General features: G+C 39.8%; 1 protein-coding gene across 2 annotated transcripts; it reads left to right on the top strand.

Moving 5' to 3' along the window:
* The first annotated feature begins 1940 nt into the window (after positions 1-1940).
* LSM5 (LSM5 homolog, U6 small nuclear RNA and mRNA degradation associated) lies at positions 1941-9321 on the top strand. Of its 2 annotated transcripts, none has more exons than XM_050938115.1 (5): positions 1941-2034; positions 6140-6235; positions 6486-6513; positions 7450-7522; positions 9060-9321. In XM_050938115.1, exons 1-5 carry the CDS (start codon positions 1989-1991, stop codon positions 9090-9092), a joined length of 276 nt encoding a protein of 91 aa, XP_050794072.1. In that variant the 5' UTR covers positions 1941-1988; the 3' UTR covers positions 9093-9321. The 2 variants fall into 2 exon arrangements, with proteins under 2 accessions (XP_050794072.1, XP_050794071.1); XM_050938114.1 differs by lacking the exon at positions 9060-9321 and adding an exon at positions 8146-8969.
* Positions 9322-17888: the final 8567 nt, after the last annotated feature.

The raw sequence follows: 17888 nt of genomic DNA, 5'->3' as shown, positions 1-17888 counted from the left end.
AATGGTGACTTTCAAATTTGCAAAGGAATGTATGGGGTGAGGATGACAGTTGGTCACTTGAGGGCAGGGCAGTAGAGTTCAAACTGATGACCAGAGAGGCGAGAACAGGTATTGTGGGACACCTCTCGGAGTCCAATTGCAGCGCTGTAATTGCCACGGTGTCAACACTGGCACCATAGCATTTTAGCTCCATTGCAGAAAGCTGTATGCCTCTTGTTGGGGTGGTGTTTTTAGAGTGCTACAACTGCACAGTTTCTGACCACCAAGTGGCTTGGCAGCATGTACACCTTGAGAGTTACAAGTGCAGAAAGGTGTTTTACTGCGTAGAAACTTGCCCGTGTAGTCAAGGCCTAAGCATGTTGTCAGTTCTCAACTCTTCACCTCCTCATGTGCACCAAACGTTTCTGTTTTCAGCTCCCCAGTCAGAGGGGCAGGGGTCACATGAGGGGAGAGGGGCAGGGGATTGGACTCCTTCAAAGAGGCATGTCTCCTCCAAATGTCAGTTCACATAAGAGTGTCAGGGAGAGGGTCCCTCCAGAAAATAGAGTCACTTCTAAAATAGCTGTACTACTCAGAGGCCATTTCCCAAAAGTATAAAACCAGTTTGATGCAGACAAATGGTAGTAACATTCCCACTGATCATTCTTAGATTTCTGACAAAGGCAGAGTTTAAATTCACAGCACATGGGTACAATTTAGGTTAAATAGCCACCATCATATTCCTTTGAACTACCCAGCTGTTGGAGCAACAGCCTGTCTGAGAACCATCTTGTTTCAGCAGGGCCCTAGTTTTGCTGCAGGTGCACATTTCATTCTCTGTGACTTCACCTACTTTTGTAACAACTCCAAATAACCTTTTTAACATAACCATCCCAGACAGGCAGTGAGTGCCATGCACTAGCTGAGATAAATTCCAAGTGATAGATTGAGGAGGATGAGAGCCATAGTGTCAGCCCCAAATGAGGGCAAAGAAGTTGGAAGAATTAGTTGATTTTGTAAATAGTAGATGCTGTATCTCAGGAACCCCATACTCAAATGATCCCAAATTTGGACCAAAAACACCAGAGAGAACCACATGAGGCACACCAAATTTCAAGCCAATCTGAGTAAGCATTAGGAATTTTAGACCACTTGGTAGAATCAACTTTTAAACAGAAAGTGATGCTCAACCTAAACTTAGAGCAGAGCTGGCATTCCCCTATAGTATGGTGCTGATGCTAGCGAGTGCAGAGTTGAGGCCACAATGACATTTTTGCTTAGGCTTTGTCTACACCACCTCCCTGAGAGATGGTAGCTAGAAATCATCCGTCAACCTAGTGGGGGGTTAAATCGTTTTAGATACGTCTCTTGGAGTGTGGATTGAGAGATGTAGCTATACCAATGGAAATTCCTAGTTTAGACCAGGCCTGAGTATTTGATATAGCGTTGCCACCGATGAAGTACAAAAAACTGGGCCATCCAGGAGGACCCTAAGCCCACCAATCCATACAGCTGGTGGCAGAGTATATCAAGCTCCCCAGGCCCTGCAGGGTCCCCCACAAGAATATAGTATTCTATGGTATTGCAACTTTTTTTTATAGAAGGGCCCCCCCAAACTGCTTTGTCCCAGCCCCCCTGAATCCTGTGGGCAGCCCTGCCTTTGCCGATTGCCCAGGGCAGCTACCACAAAACAGGCACTATCCTGAGAGCCTGGAGAGGAGCCAACCCTAATTTGGAAGCTCATTGTCAAAGCCCTGCCTTTCCCATTGAATTTGGAAGGAGGCAGCGGCTGGAGGGGTGCTCACCAGCTCTGCAAATCAGGCCCTGCTACAGCCGGAGCCGCAGTCGCCCCGCGGACCCCAACTACGTCACATTGGGAGCTCGATGACTCGGCTATCCATTGGCTAGGGCTGCTGCCGGAGGCCGCTCCGAGAGCTGTTCGCCCACCGCCCCGCCCCCCCCTGCGCCCTCTCTTCCGATAGCTGCGATTGGTTAGGTCTGGTTTCAATATGGCGGCCAACGCGACCACCAACCCGTCTCAGCTCCTGCCGCTCGGTAACTAGCTCCCCTCCTCTCCCCCCCCCCCCCGGGACAGGGTGTCCCGGCTCCCCCCAGTCCCGGTCCGGGCTGAGCTGGGGGGGTGCGGGGGACTCTGTTTGTAGGCTGCTGTGGGTGGCGCTGGGGGAGGGGCGGTCTCGCGCTCCCCTCCTGACGGGGTTGGGGCGGGTCTCGCGGGCCGTTTGAACGAAGGAGGAAGTTGCGGGGGCGGTAACGTCTCAGGGCCCGGCCCCGGGACCCACCCCGCAGCTCCAGGGCGGGAGGGGCAGCGCGCGCGCGCTCAGCGTCGTGCCCCCTGTAGGAGAGGGTGCCCCTCCCCCACCCCCACCCCCGTGGCTGGGCTCCTCCCCGCCCAGGCTGCCGGCAGGTGTATCTCGACCCCCCGGATCTTCAGCGGTGCAGCTTGGGCGGAGACCCGACAGCATCTGCTGCACCACAAGCGGCGGGTGGCCGGGGTGGGTGGTTGTTGCTGGAGCTTCCTTCCCCGGGCGTGTCTGCTGGGTGCCCCGCCCTCCCGCCAGCGTGTTCTTAACTCGGATGCCGGCGCGACGGGCAGAGCGGCTCTACCGGGAGCTGGGGCCGCGATTCGCAGCTCCAGGAGACCCAGCCCGATCTAACTTTAACTTGTTTAGACTTAGTGCTGCGGTCTCTCTGCCATTTGGGATCATACCCCTAGCTACACCTGTAGAGACCTGCCTGAAGGCTCAGCACTTGTCTACTCTTAAAACATTGCAGAGTGGACACTACCTATCCCAGCGGGCGGAGGACTTGTCTACACTGGCACTTTACAGTGCTGCAACTTTCTCACTCAGGGGTGAGCACTGTGAGCAAGTTTCAGCACTGTAAAGCACCAGTGTAGACAGTGTACTAGCGCTAGGAGCGGTGCCCCTCATGGAGGTGTGTTTTTTTTTTTTTAGAGCACTGTGCTCTAACTTTGAACTTTGCCAGTGTAGACTAGACCTAACTAGAAGTGCTACATTGGCACAGCTGCTCTGATGCAGCGGCACCGCTGACTGGAGAAAGCTCTCCCAGTGGCATAGTTACTCCACCTATGTGAGAGGCAGAAGCTGTGATGGTGGGAAACTTTCCCACTGTTATAGCACTGGTGTGGACCTTGCTTAGGTCACTGAGTGATGCAATTTACAGGTTTTTTTCATACTGCTAAGCAACATATGTAATATCAATGTAAGTGGTAGTGTAGACTTACCCTGAGAGGTGGTAGCTAGGTCAATGGACTTAGGTCGCCTTAATGCAGCTTAGGGGTGTGAATTTTTCACACCGCAGACCAAAGTAGTTAAACAGACCTAATTTTCTAGTGTAGACCAGGCTTTGGCTTTTGACTCAGGCTAGTTTGAATTTATCCCCAGGCTCCCCTATAATCTTTAATTGAAACTGCTAACCAGAGTTAAATACTGAGGGCATGGCTACACTTGCAGATGTAGAGCGCTTTGAGTTAAACCAGCCTTCGTAGAGCGCAGTAGGGAAATCACTGTGGTCTGTCCACGCTGATGGCTGACAGCTCATTGGCTTGGCCACATTAGTAGCTCTTGCAATCGCCACAAAGAGAAGTGCATTATGGTAGCTATCCTAGCATGCAAGTGGCTGCAATGTGCTTTTCAAATGGGGTGGTGGTGGAGCGTGACAGGGAGTGTGTTGGGGGGGTAGAGAGGGTGGGTTTGTGGGGGCTGAGCGCATGTCAGCATGCTGTTTTGTAAGTTCAGACAGCAACAGACCTACCCCCCCTGCGCGCTTAAGTCACTTTCTCTCTCACAGCATTCCACAGTAATGGTTCCTTTGTCTTGGAGCAGATAAGCATGCCGTTTTCAAAGGCCATATCCAAAACAATGACAAAAGTGGCCACTTGACTTAAGGGGATTATGGGATGTTTCTGGAGGCTGATCAGAGCACAGTAATGCAACACCTTGTTCACACTGACGCTGGGGCGCTCCAACAGGGGTGTATCAAACTCGCCAAGGTGGAGTACCAAGAACGCTCTAGCTGTGGAGTCAGAGCACTCTATGTGCGTTGCCAGTGTGGACGGGTAGTGAGCTAGTGCGCCCAGGGCTCCTTTAATGTGCTGTAACTTGCAAGTGTAGCCAAGCCCTGAGTTGCCAAGTCTTCACTGCTAGTTGTACTGGAGTTAAGTGTACACTTTTTTCCCCCCCCCAGTGAGATATACCCATTGATGTAAGTAGGGCTCTGCATGGGCAGAGGAATCTCCTAATGTCAATCTGATTGCAGAGTTAAGGCTTATGTTAATGGCCAAGTAAGAGAAATCTCTTGTCTCAATGTTACATTTAATTGTTTTTAAAGTGACGTAGGCCTGGTCTGCCCCTAAAACTTAGGTCAGTCTAGCTATATTGTTCAGGGTTTGAAATAGTCACAGCCCTGGCAAGAGAGTTAAGCCAGCCTACCACTATCTCTACAATGGGGTTCAGATCAACAGAAGAATTCTTCCATTGAGCTAGCTGCAGCCTCGCAGAGAAGTGGAATTACTATAACAATGTAAGAAAACCCCTTCAGTTGCTGTGCTAAGTCTCTATGCTGCAGCTGAGCTATTGTAGCATTTCTAGCATAGACATACACAGCATTACGAGAGGGTGGAGTGACTACAGAGGAGCCTCAGAGTTAGGAACACCAGAGTTACAAACTGACCAGTCAGCCACACACCTCATTTGGAACCAGAAGTATACAATCAGGCAGCAGAAGAGACAAAACAAAACAAAACAAAAAACAAATACAGTAGAGTACTGTGTTAAATGTAAACTACTAAAAAAAAAAAAAAAGGAAAGCAGCATTTTTCTTCTTCACAGTAAAGTTTCAAAGCTATATTAAGTCAGTGTTCAGTTGTAAACTTTTGAAAGAACAACCATAACATTTTGTTCAGCATTACAAACATTTCAGAGTTAAGAACAACCTCCCTTCCTGAAGTGTTTGTAACTTTGAGGTTCTACTGTGCATAGTACCAAAGCAAGTTGCAGCTTTTCTTTTAACTTTAATAAACTGAATCTGCAAAGTGCACTCTCTTAACTGTTCTGGGAACATTCTTTCAAGCAAAGAGATGGTGATGTCAAAAAACAATGTGGTTGCTGGGGGAGGAAAAGTAACCTCTGGTGAGTAGTCTCTTGGCAGCTGACCAATGGCTGGTTGGTTGGCTAGTTTCTCCAACAGAAATAAATATATTGCCTCAAAATAACTTTTCCTTATATAAGATTCTGTTTCTCCCAAAGATTTTCTAGAATCAGGGACATTAAGAAAAAACGGTTTACGATTAATAAGATACAGAAGGAAAATGTGTTGAAGGTTCCTAAAACGTAAATTCTTGGTATATCTGGAAAGTGCCTATCACACTGTGGGCACTACTAAAACAGATGAACAGTAATAATAATAATCTACCTTCACCACAAAGTCAGTTGCTACATACTTAAGATTGGGAAGATTATAGTTTTATCCCTAAATATTGGTAAACATTGATTTCGCTGTACACAAACTGACAAAAAAAAATTTCCATCGATACTTGAAATTTACAAGGGCAAAGTAAGAAAAATATTGCTTGAGAACTTATTAGAGTTTGCTATAAGGATATTTGTATATTTTGACAATTTATTTTTACATTATAAAGCTTTAAGTTTTAGAATTTCAGTGTCTGTCATTAAATAATTGTCAGATCTGCCATAATTTACTGTAGCTGTGAAAATTTAAATGGATTAAAAATTGGGGTGGGAGAAATGCTTAAAGCCCGTAATTTTGCAAAGCTGTGAAAATTTAGATAAAAATCTAAAAAAAATAAAAAGTCACACATAATCTGTCAAAATTATAAAAGTGAAAATTAAATTCTGCTAATCCGAAATATATATTTATATAGTGCTCAATGCGTTCTAGGTGTTTTGCAGACATCTTAGGATGCACCTTATGATTAATAGTGGATATAAAAATAAAAACTATTTTTGCATATACAGTTTTGTAAGTATTCTTGGCAATCGTTTTGAATATGTACAGTTTTGCCACATATTCTTAAAAGGAATGTGTTAAAAAAGATGACCATTTAGTATATGTTTAAGTTTAGATTGTAGTCTTGTATAAAATATTTTCTGATTTACAGAGCTTGTGGATAAGTGTATAGGTTCACGTATTCACATTGTGATGAAGAGTGATAAAGAAATTGTTGGCACACTCCTTGGATTTGATGACTTTGTCAGTATCCTTTAAATGGAATATTTGCTATTTATCAATTTTTAGAATAAACTTAATTATTTAGCTGTTTCTTTGGATATTTTGAATTAGGTGGCTAGAATGAATTCTTCTACTTTTTGCATGGATAAATATGCCACACTAGTGGAAATAATTTAAAAAATTAGGCCACACCATTTTTATAAAATGAAAATACAGGTAAAGTTATTAAATCAAGGCTATTTTAGTTTTTTGTTTTCCTTGACAGTAGACTTCAGACATGGTGTTAGAGGATGTTACAGAATTGTAAGTATTGCTTCTGTGTTTTTGTGGCTATTTGTGTGCTTTTTTCTTTCCCATTTACAGAAAAAGTATATTGAACTAGGAAGCAAACCATTTTGACCTCTTTAAAAGATTTGACACAACTGCGTAATTTAGGCTTCAAATTTAAACTATTTGTAAATAATCCAATGGGGATTCATTCTGTACAGCCAGCTCTTAAATAGCTGTGTGTGGCAAGTGGCAAAGTCAGGTGCTGAGTGTGCTTAGCACACCAGTATCCATGCTTTGTGGTTTGGCTTTCTATTCTGACTGGTAGGTAATAGGGCATCTGCTAACCAGCTATAGAGCACTTAAAGATGTATTGCCTTTGCAAAAGGTGAAACTTCTTGTACCTCTTCTTCACTGCAAAGAAAAAGGTGTTTTTGAACTCAGCCTTCACATGAGTTACCAGGTTATAAATTTCCTTGTCTTTACTAGGATTTCACATAGAGTTAGTTGACTCGGGTTAAGGATTTTTATTTATTTTTTTATTTATTTTTGGTACTGGAGTTGGCCTCACAGAATGGCTGTCACATATTTTGTCATATTAAATGTTTTTAACGTTTCCTGTTTGGCACCCTTGACTTTTTTCCCCTGAATTCCATGTTGAATTCTCCATTAGTTTAATGTTTGCTTTGACACATAGACAAAGAGTTAAAAAGTAGGTGTAATCTAGCATAAGAAAGCATTTGTTACCTTATCTTGCAACATTATTCATGTTGCCAGCTGAAACTTTTTCATATGTTGAGGGCAGTGGAGGGTGTCCCAAAACTGTGTTATGATTCATCTAAATTCTGTGTTACTCTTGGTAAATAACCCAGCCTATTACAGAGGCGCGTGTAACTACAACTCTTACCACAAGTCCAGATTAATTTTGTAAACTTTATATACTAAATATTTTTCTTCCTAATGTTTGATCAGTGAAATTACACCTGAAGGAAGAAGAATCACAAAATTAGATCAGATCTTGCTAAATGGAAATAACATAACAATGGTAAGTCAGATGTACTACTTCTTTTTGCACAGATTCTTAGTATATGTGGAATTCAGTTATTGACTAAATCATTAAAGTAAGATAGAACTCATATTTATTTTAAATTTTAAACACATGTTCTGACAATAATCATATGAAATCTCACTGTAATCTTAGACTTAAATTTTTTGATTACACATGTTGCATGTTATGTTTTGAAAACAAAAGTGAAAATACAACTACGTTCATGCTTATATCTTAACATGCAGTAAACTTAAAACATAATACTCCTGATGCATGCAAATCAGGGCTGAAGCAGTAATTGTTTATTGTAGGTCTGATACTGCAGCCAATATTTTATTTTTCCTATTGCCTGCTGTGAGTCCATGGGCCAGATTTTGCACCAGAGAAGCTTAAGGCCCACTGTAATAGGGGGACTAAGTACTTGCTTAAATGTTGTAGGATGAGGACCTGAATGACTAAAGACTGCACAATAATACCTATCATGGTAATCTGTTTTGTCTATTGTCTTTAAAGAAAAAAACTACTTGTTCAATTTTTTTCTTTTTTTAAACAGAAATGTCAATAAAATACATGATAGTTCCTATATCTTTTTTACATTTCTTTCTTTAATGTTTATTGAGTTAAAGCATCCGCTCTTAAACTGCACTCTGAAGAGAGCACATGGTGCTGGCTTGCCTCTTTGTTACAACTGCATCTGTTAATGTTCAGGTGCTTCATTGCAAAGTAAGTCTGTAAAAGCAGCTGGAAATGAGCACCAACCTGTATACCTTTATTTGGGGCTGCTGCTACACAAGAAGAAGGAGAGGAGACGGAAGCAGAAAAACTGTTCCTTGTTTAGGAAGTGAACTTTATAGTCTATCTACTTTTAAAAGTGTGCTATTGTGTTTTTAAACTGAAAATCTTCCCACCAACTGAATGCCAAAGAAAAGAAAATTAGTAGCAGTTTTTTATCTAGACTTTCCTTTTTATTGTGTTGAGTGTTCCTACATTTCTTGGATTCTCATTCCTGAAACATATCTAAGCATGCATTTATCTGGTGGTAACAGATTCCGACTGGAGTGAGAATTTTTTTTTTCAATCATGACTTGTTGGCTAAAATACATATATAAAATGAGAACTTGTACATCGGTAAATGTTCTGCTCAAATACTAATCAGTCATGGTATAAATGATACACAATATAGGCTAGAAATTTTCAGAATAGTAGTTTAGCAAGCACAGGAAGTTTCACAACATTTTACTATCTTATAAAAGCTATAATGTCACTCATTTTATCTGATTATTTAGCTGCTCTTTCTAAGAGTAGAATTAGGGTGTGATTTAGTTCAAAATGGGTCAGTTTACCTATAAAAGTACACGTGTTATGTTCTAGTATTACTTTAAATTTTCCATCCGTTGTAAAAAATATTTTCACTAATGTTTAATAATAAATATGTTCAAAGCCATATCTGACAATTCTCACTTTAAATCTTGAAATGAAACGTGTACTATGTTTCTTCATACTGTATCTCTTAAATTGTCCTTTTCTTATACAGCTGGTTCCTGGAGGAGAAGGACCTGAAGTATAAACTGATTAATTTGTCGTCTATGAAGACTCTTGTTATATATTCTGTTGTCTCAATGGAGTGCTTTTGAGTTTCGTTTTGTTTACATTTAAAGTTGATATTTGATAAAAGGTAAAATTTCCTGTTCAGGGAAGATGCATTGCTGATGCTGACTTTGTAAGTTAAAATCATGACTTTATTGTAAAGACCGATCTGCTGTTCAGAATAAAACAAACATTTTCTTTTTGTTAAATATGCTGGTTGGTTTTATTTAATGCAGTAGAAAAGATATCTGCAGCTATAATAGTCTTGAAAAATAAAAAATAGGAGGAAACAAGGAACTTGAGATCGGAAAGTTAAGGCTGAGACTTAATAGCTAAGTGGCTCAGAAGCATGCCCAGACTCACTTATATATGGTTCAAAATAGTACCACTCAACAGTAAGTAGATTCTTCTCGATGCTTTTCCTCTTGACCCAGAGGGCTCAGCTCACTGGATGTGATTCCATATTTGTTAGAACTTTTCTAAATAAAAATAAGAAAATGGTGCAGTCTTTAATGTAGTGGACAAGAGAAATGGAGATTGGCTCTAACGTATGCCCCCTGCAGCTTATTACTTCTTTACACTCTTCCACTTTGGTCTCCTTCTGCCTTAGAGAAAGATCACAGCTGCCTGCCATTACTGCACAGATGTGCAGGGGAGAGGGATGGACGCTGTTGTGGGTAACTAATGAATTGTCTAGTATCGCCAGAAAAGGGAAAGAGAATCAGTGGAAAGGGCTTGGTGAAGGAGGAGACTCCAAGGGTCGGAAAGTATGCCAGAGAAATTGTTCTTCTGGACTATGCTGAAGCAAATGATGTCCTTCTACTTTATCTGACTGAGGTAAGCCACAGTCTCTGTTTGCTGGGATCCTGGCTGAAGTAAGCTGAGGGCAACTTTGTTTAGTCTTAAATGGGGAAAGGTCTTATTTCAGTAAAACTTCTCAGGGTGTATTTGTTTTGAGAGTGTGAATTATTTTTTGTCCTGCTTAGATTAGCCTGTGAGAGTCAACCTTCAGTGGCATCCTCTGTTCTTCCCCCTCCAGCCTCTTCTGTGATAATGGTTTAATCCTATTTGTTTTACAAAAGTGCTAACTTTCTGTTGATTAGAACTATTTAACCCCAAACTGTCTATTTCATTTAGTAGAAATTGATTCTTTACTCCTTTTAAATGATACTGGCTCCAGCCAGTGCGATTTTCAGTCTTCTCTATCCTCATAGTTATTATCCTAGTCTCCACTCTCCTGACACTGAAAATAGGCTAGTGCAAAACATACCTCTGAACTGTACCTCATTTTGAAAGATATCACTACTTTTTGTCCCAAAGCTACCTACATTCCACAAAGATTTGGACTTGTATTGTTGAAAATTGTTTACATGGGAGATAAAGAACCAGGAAACTTAGTTATTTATGCTACATGACTGAATGTCAGACCATTTTAAAGTTTTCCTGAAATACTTTTTTCCTCATTTTGAGTTTCTGTCACATGCTGTGTCCCATATGTGGGTATTGGCAGGTTTGGAGGTACCTTGTAGAACCTTGTTCCAAAATCAAGTACTATAAATAGTTGTCTGTATACAACAGGCTTTATTGCACTTTGTGTTTTGCATATATGTTTATAAACTGAACATGCAAATCAGACATTTTGGGAGAGTAAAGTTAGCAGAACCTGGTCCAAAGGGAGTTTTGAATGGGAAAGGCAATCAATATTTGGTCAGACAATAAAGAGTGAAATGTATGGCATTCTATTCTCTGCAGGCATGAAATGTTCTCATGAGAACTACTTTTATATTGTCTCATTCCCTTTTTTTGCTGTTAGCACTTCCTCTTTATGAATAGTAAGAAACTAATGCTGTTATCTCTGTGAGTGTTTTAGTATACCATTTCTGCAGTCTGCATATGTCAGTGGTCGCCAGATGAAGGACCACTGTGGTGGTGGAGCACCTGCCGAATTTCGGCGTCATTTTGTCAGTGACACGTCTCGATGATGCCACTTGCTGTCGACAAGCATCATCATCGAGAGGCGTCCCTGCCGAAATGCTGCTGAAATTCGGCGGCATTTCAGCAGGTGCTCTCCCAGGGGCCAGGACGCAGGCGCATTAAGATGCCCCCGCAGGCACAGTGTCGCCCACGGGCACCGTGTTGGGGACCACTGGCATATGTTCTTCTTGATATGTTTGTGTGTATGCCTATGGTATTAAATATTTACAGGTCACAAGGGAGCAGAGTTAGTGCTTTGGAGATTACTTGCAAGTTTGTGCTAAAGAATTAAAATATTCTGCACCTGTTATTTGTCTTCCAGTGCGGTTTCTCAAACAATATTTATACCACTTGCCATTTTGGAAGTGCAAATAATAAGCGTTTTAATTAAATGAACTGTGTATGATGCTGGTTTCTCTGGAAAGCTTGCACTTTAATCACATTGATACTGTACTGTCTCTAGAAATATCTGAGCCCGCATTGCTTTTCAGAACAATGTTTTAAGTCACCACTAGAGGGGACAGTATCTGAACTAAAATTATACAAGGCTGAGAACCAAAAGTTTTTTATGATGCAGCTTTATAAAATATACAATCTAAAATTAGGGCTGCACTTTTTGGTCTTAAAAGTTAAAGTAGGACTCAGAGATAAAAATCAATACATTTTGTTTGATGAACCCAGTTTAAAGTAATATTGACAGTTTTTTCTTTTGCTCGTTTTTTCCCTGTAAGCTGTCTGATGTAGTGACTTGCTTAACTTGTCTAGCCAGCAAAACTCTGATAGTACTATTCTCTAATACAGGCACAAATTTCTTTATATTTCTTGTCTCTCAAGTTGTGCCCCTCTCCTCCCCCCCCCCCCCCAAAAAAAGTTTCTTGACATAGCAGTTGCAGAACTTCACACATAAGAACTAGAAAACCCAACAACCAGTGTCTTAACTAACTGTAGTTCAGAGTTTCAGGATTTTAAGTTGATCTCTGTTTTATGTAATAATACCTAGCTCTTGTATATTGCTTTTTGTTAGCAGATAAAGATATAAAGTAAATAATGAAGATTCATATGAGTTGGTTTTATATTTGTCTACTGCACTCTTATTTAAAAAAAAAAAAAAATTATTACCTTGAATAGGACTTTAGAGATTTTTCTATTTTTGATCATTCTTATCTGAAGACATTTTCTTTGAGTGTTCATAGCCTTTTACCAAATTAGATGGAAACAGAGAAAAGATCCCTGATATAATACAAAGTAATAAGTTATATGTAAGCTTTCCATTATTCAAGTGCATAGCAATTAATTTGCTGAACTCTGAATGTGCTCCATCACTAATCATGGCCAATTTGCATGCAAGTTAAGCAATCTTAATAAAAACGTACGCAGTTTGAGTGCATGGTTTTGTGGATGTGTGGTGGAGTTATTTTTATTAAAAAAAATCTGATTTCCCCACCCCACTCACGTGACTGAAAAGAACTAATAAGTGGCCCTGGAGAATGTAGCTGTCTGCAATCTTCCCATGTCAGCTAGTTTTCAAAACGAAAAACCACAGCAGGTACATGGTTGGGGTAGTGGTTTCAAAATGTAGGCCAGGATTGGTTGGTTTATTTATGGTTTCCCATGACGAGTTGACAGAGCTGCTGTGGTTGAGTCTCTGTGATAAAAGACTGTTTCCTATACCAATGTGTGCTATGAAAATCCCCACAGACTGAAACATTTGATGGTTTATAAAATAAATGTAAAAGATACATGAAGCCAGGTCCTGGTTCCATGATAATCAGTGGCAAAACCTGCACTGATTTCTGGTATACTAGGATTTTACCCTTGATGTTTATTTAAAAACTGAAAATAAAGTAACAGGGCAAATAGAGTTTAAGGTAACAATTATTTTTTTTGTCAGTTTAATATCCCTACAAATATAATTTAGAGTTTTTTTTAAATATTTTGGGGAATCTTGGAATTGGTTCTAAAAACAAGCCAAAGTTGACCAAAACCACACCACATCAAGAGTAATTGTTGACTATGATCATTGTCCATTTCAGCCTTATCCAATCATAACAAGAAGGCATGATTATTGACTAACTGTAAATTTCGTTTTTGTTTTGGCATGCTGATGTCCAAGTACAATATCCGGTGCTATGAATATCTTCTTATATATTATGGGATATATTCCATAATTTTTAGTCGTTATCCTGCTGTGCATCTGTTATGGGTTCTCAATTATGTTTGTAGCTATTGGGGACTGAGATTATGTTCCAAAACTTGTTTACTGATCACGTTCCTGTGAGTAGTCTAGTAATTTGTGATACAGTGCATATCCTTTCCTCAACTGTGTAAAGCTTCAACAGTTTATATTAGGATGTTGAAACTTGCTGTTTCTTATGCAACTAATAGAATAAAACGGTTTGCCAACATTCTTAATTTTAATAGAGAATAATACTCATTTTCCTTAAAACATAGTGGGTTTTAGAAGTGTTCTTGCAACTGAGTGAATATGTTTCCAGTTAAGGCACTCTGGGCTAATCTGCATTTCAGAGACCCTGTTAACACTTTATAAACCATTAATCCAAAACCTTAGAACAGGGATAGTTAATAGGTGGACCGTGGGCCAAATTCAGATCACCAGGTGCTTTTGACTCTGACCCCGAGATCTTTTTATTTACTTGTTGTTTTTTATATTTCTCTGGAGTCTGAACCTTCACTATACCTTGACCAAGAAATTATAGACTTTGTCAAAAAATAATTGACTGTCCCTGTCTTAGAACTTGTGTATATGCTCTGTTGTCAGTTCTGCTTTTCACTGTGGATATTATGGTTTATTAAAGTTTTTCTGTAAACCAAAGCAGGCTCTCTTGCCCCTTTCAATTAGCTATAACTAAGCAATACAATATATACTAAAGGTATTACTGTACCCTTAGCTCTGTCAACCCTTATTCACTGTTAAGCATGCCTAGGAAGAGGTGCAGTGGTGAGTCTGTGTATTAAGAAATTAGGGACAATTTTTCAAGACTGCCCTCCAGATTTGAGCATGGGAAAATGTGAATGCAAATTTTTTGGAGTGCGAATCAGCACTGACTTCAGTGGAGCTGTGCTGATTTAAACCGGCTGAGGTTCTGGCTATAGGCTGATATGCTGTACTCAACACTGTGATCTAGTTGCCTCTGAGAAATACACAGTATCTTCATCATAAAATAATAAGATGACCCAATTTAGTTTCTGTTGTGATGATGCTCAAGATGGAAAGAACCCACCTTGACTGAAAGCCCATGGTAAGTAAGTAAATTTGTGCAAATGTCACTAATTATGTAATCTGAAGAAAAAAAGGTTAGATGAAAAGCATAAGAGCTGCACATATAATGGGTTTTCAGATGGAAAAAATCCTGCTTGATTGCTTTAGCGCAGTTAAATTGGTGAGGTTGGTAGTTAGAGCTTTTTTTTTTTTTTTAAACTTGCAAATGGAGTTTTACTTTGTATCTAGATATCAGCAAGACAAAATGAATGTAGAACTACCCCACAATATCACTTTGAGGGTAAAATCTTACTTTGTTTTATTTGGGTAGTTGCATAGTTCTATATATACAATTGTATTTGTGAATATGATATTGTCTCTTTGCATAAGGCAGTTAGTCCAACCAAAGCACTCAGTGACTGGGAACAGGGTAAGAATTTGGGGTGAAATCTTCAGCTGCTGTAAATCTGCACACTCGACATCAGCTGAGGTTCTAGCCCAGAGATTGAAAGAGAGAATGTACAGAAATACTTTTACTACCAAAATTTAATCCCATGATATTCTGGGAGAACTAATAATTACTAGTATTTGGCACTATTTTGGTTTCTAGGCTGCTGCTTCTAGAGTTTAGATGCACATACAAACAAATTGGTAGAAAAACGTTCAAATTAAGACCCTGACATGCTTAAAACTCACTGAAGTAAAGTCCTGTACTACCCCCATAAATTATTTTAGTCCGTTAAAGCTAATAGGTAAACTGTGTGCGTCTATATGTATATGCAATAACACATGACAAGTTACCAGGCAACTGCATGCTCCAGATGCAGTGGGAGACACACAGCAGCTGGTCACTTGTTGTCGATCAGTGGAAAAGTACAGATCCTTCTGCAGTGTTGTTTCTTCTGTCTTTAGTTGATATTTCTGTCATGCCCCTGTTAAGTGATTTTACCGTGTTTTTCTAAACATTTTATTTCAGAAATGTTTTTTAATATTTAATTTTAGTATCTTAAGTGGTGACAAATTTCAGGATTCTCACACTTAATTTTGTAGATTCTGTTGGGAAATGAATACCTTGTACTGTAACAGGTTTTTGTTTTTTAACAGTCTGGTACTGAATGATCTAGCCAGTTTTTGCTGCTCATGCATTAATTTCAAAGGCAGTGGGCAGCAGAATGAATGCATGGCAGCTTAAATGTCTTCATAGTGAGAAAGGGTAGTTCAATTTGCTTCTGCTCTGACTACAGCTACAGAGTTTGATTTCTAATCAATTGCAGGTAACACATGTACAGAGAAAAATTCAATATAAGTAGGAAAATTTTAAGAAAAAATGTTTTCTTTTGTATAGGTGTACATGGAGGTGGAATAAGGTATATTTTATCATTGAATCCCTCTCTTTTCTGATACACTGAATAATCTGTTTGGTTTGGAGACTCTTCCTTTAACCAGTCTATTTATGCGCACACCGAACCATAATACTTACGTGAATAGAGTAGTAGAGAAAGAAGTGTATGTGGCACTTTAAAGACATAAACAGACAAGGTGTCTACCCTACAGGCTTACGCTGACAAATGATGAATGAAGGTATGGAAACATCAGTCAAGAGATGGATAATAATAAATACTCTTGTATAGCACTGTTGATCAGCAGATTTCAAAATGCTTTATAAAGAGGTCAGTAGGAAGGTTTCACATAAAAAATGGCTTTGGGAGATTTGAAGGAGTATGCAATTTTAGGTTGTGGTGGTAAGGAATGTTTGTATAAAGGTGGGTATTTTATAAATATGTTTTACACATGAAAGCTAAAATGCTGAATGCCAAAATCCTGAATCTGACACATGGAGGCAGGTTTCCAATGGAGCTGAGCATGCACAGTTTCGGACATGTTCATAGGATCTTATCTGCTGTTTATGCACCTAAATAAGTAACTGCATTTCCATGTTGGGTGCTAAGTGCTTTTGATAACCTGGCCCTAGTTTAGGTGCCTTAAAACATCCTTTTTCTTCAGAAAATCTGACCTTAATTGTTGATGCTAAGCAAATGAAAATCTGTCCCTAAATCTTTTTACAGGTGTTCCATTTTTTAAATCTTGTCTTTTTCCTACTGTAGGTATTTTCTGTTAAACTGATATGTCAATAGAAACTGCAACTAATGGAAATGTTTAAACCTGTGAGAGGTGAAAAGTGCAGATAGGGAAACCTCTTCAGAGAGGAAAAAGATCCACCCTAACCTTTGTCCAAAATTTGAACCAAACCTTCTTTGAGATTGGACATTTTTTAAATGAGAATTCCTCATTTGAAAAATGAGGAAGCAGCAGACAGGCCAAATTACAAGAATTGTTGGTAATTGGAGGTTCTAAACTGTGTTTTGCCAACTCACTAGGCTCAGATTGTTGAGATGAGCATCATAATTTTACAGGCTTATCCAGTCACACTTTCTAGGGTATGATTCATCCAGCCTGAAATTTAACATTAAAGGTTGAGTTTTGTAACACGCCCATGAAAATAACATTGTAAGTGTATGCATATATACACTGCTACCTCAATATAATGCCAGCCGATATAACATGAATTTGGATATAACATGGTAAAGCAGTGCTCCGTGGGGGTGTGGTGGGGCTACGCACGCCAGTGGATCAAAGCAAGTTCAATATAACATGGTTTTACCTATAACGTGGTAATATTTTTTGCCTTCCAAGGACAGCGTTATATCGAGGTAGAGGTGTAGTTCACATAGGATATATCTATACTGTATAATCTTTACAGCGGTGTGAAAAAACCTAAACTGCAAGCCCCCTTAGCATTAGTATAAATAGCTGTATAGATGAGTAAAGACACATCTGAATCCTTAGAGTACATACGCTACATGGCACTTTAGATGCCCAAGCAATGTCTTCTAGCAGTGTAATGTCCTGCTGCCTCCCCATTGCTGGAGCTTTTCTCTACCACAGGTTGCTGCCGGAGCCTTTCCGCACTGCAGTGAGACTCCAGCTGCAGGGAAAGCCCCCCCTTCTAGAGCATTTCACTTGTGTGTAGCTACACAAAGTGGTATGGATGCAGTCAATTTTTAACTGCTACTTGTAGTTACGCGTACCCTATATGCTGCCAGCAGTGGTGTGCAGCGTAGACATACCTACATACCCTCCATAAAAGAATCTGTTAAAATAACATTGTTTCAGAATGAAGTATTCATTAGACTGGAAATGCCTAACTTAAGGTTGCTCCTAAATCCTTACCTTTCAAACTGTACTATGGGTGTGCAAGATTCTGTCTATAATTATTGCTGCAGAGTCATTGCCTTATTCAATATGTAGGTTTGTGTCTGGAACTGGAGATACTGGCTAGTGCAGGGGTAGGCAACCTATGGCACGAGTGCCGAAGGCGGCACACGAGCTGATTTTCAGCGGCACTCACACTGCCCGGGTCCTGGCCACCGGTCTGGGGGGCTCTGCATTTTAATTTAATTTTAAATGAAGCTTTTTAAACATTTTAAAAACCTTATTTACTTTACATACAACAATAGTTTAGTTATATATTATAGAATTATAGAAAGATACCTTCTACAAATATTTAAATGTATTGCTGGC

The sequence above is a fragment of the Gopherus flavomarginatus genome, chromosome 2 (genome assembly GCF_025201925.1).
Source record: "Gopherus flavomarginatus isolate rGopFla2 chromosome 2, rGopFla2.mat.asm, whole genome shotgun sequence".
Classification (NCBI taxonomy): domain Eukaryota; kingdom Metazoa; phylum Chordata; order Testudines; family Testudinidae; genus Gopherus; species Gopherus flavomarginatus.
Note: the sequence above shows the minus strand (reverse complement) of the source record. Positions and strands in the feature narration are given on the sequence as shown.

Excerpts from the sequence above, each read along its gene's own strand:
- LSM5 (XM_050938114.1), top strand. The coding sequence starts at position 1,989 with ATGGCGGCCAACGCGACCACCAACCCGTCTCAGCTCCTGCCGCTCG. Across the intron at positions 2,035-6,139 it reads GTCTCAGCTCCTGCCGCTCG|AGCTTGTGGATAAGTGTATA; the intron begins GTAACTAGCTCC and ends TCTGATTTACAG. Across the intron at positions 7,523-8,145 it reads ATGGAAATAACATAACAATG|TTAAAGCATCCGCTCTTAAA; the intron begins GTAAGTCAGATG and ends ATGTTTATTGAG.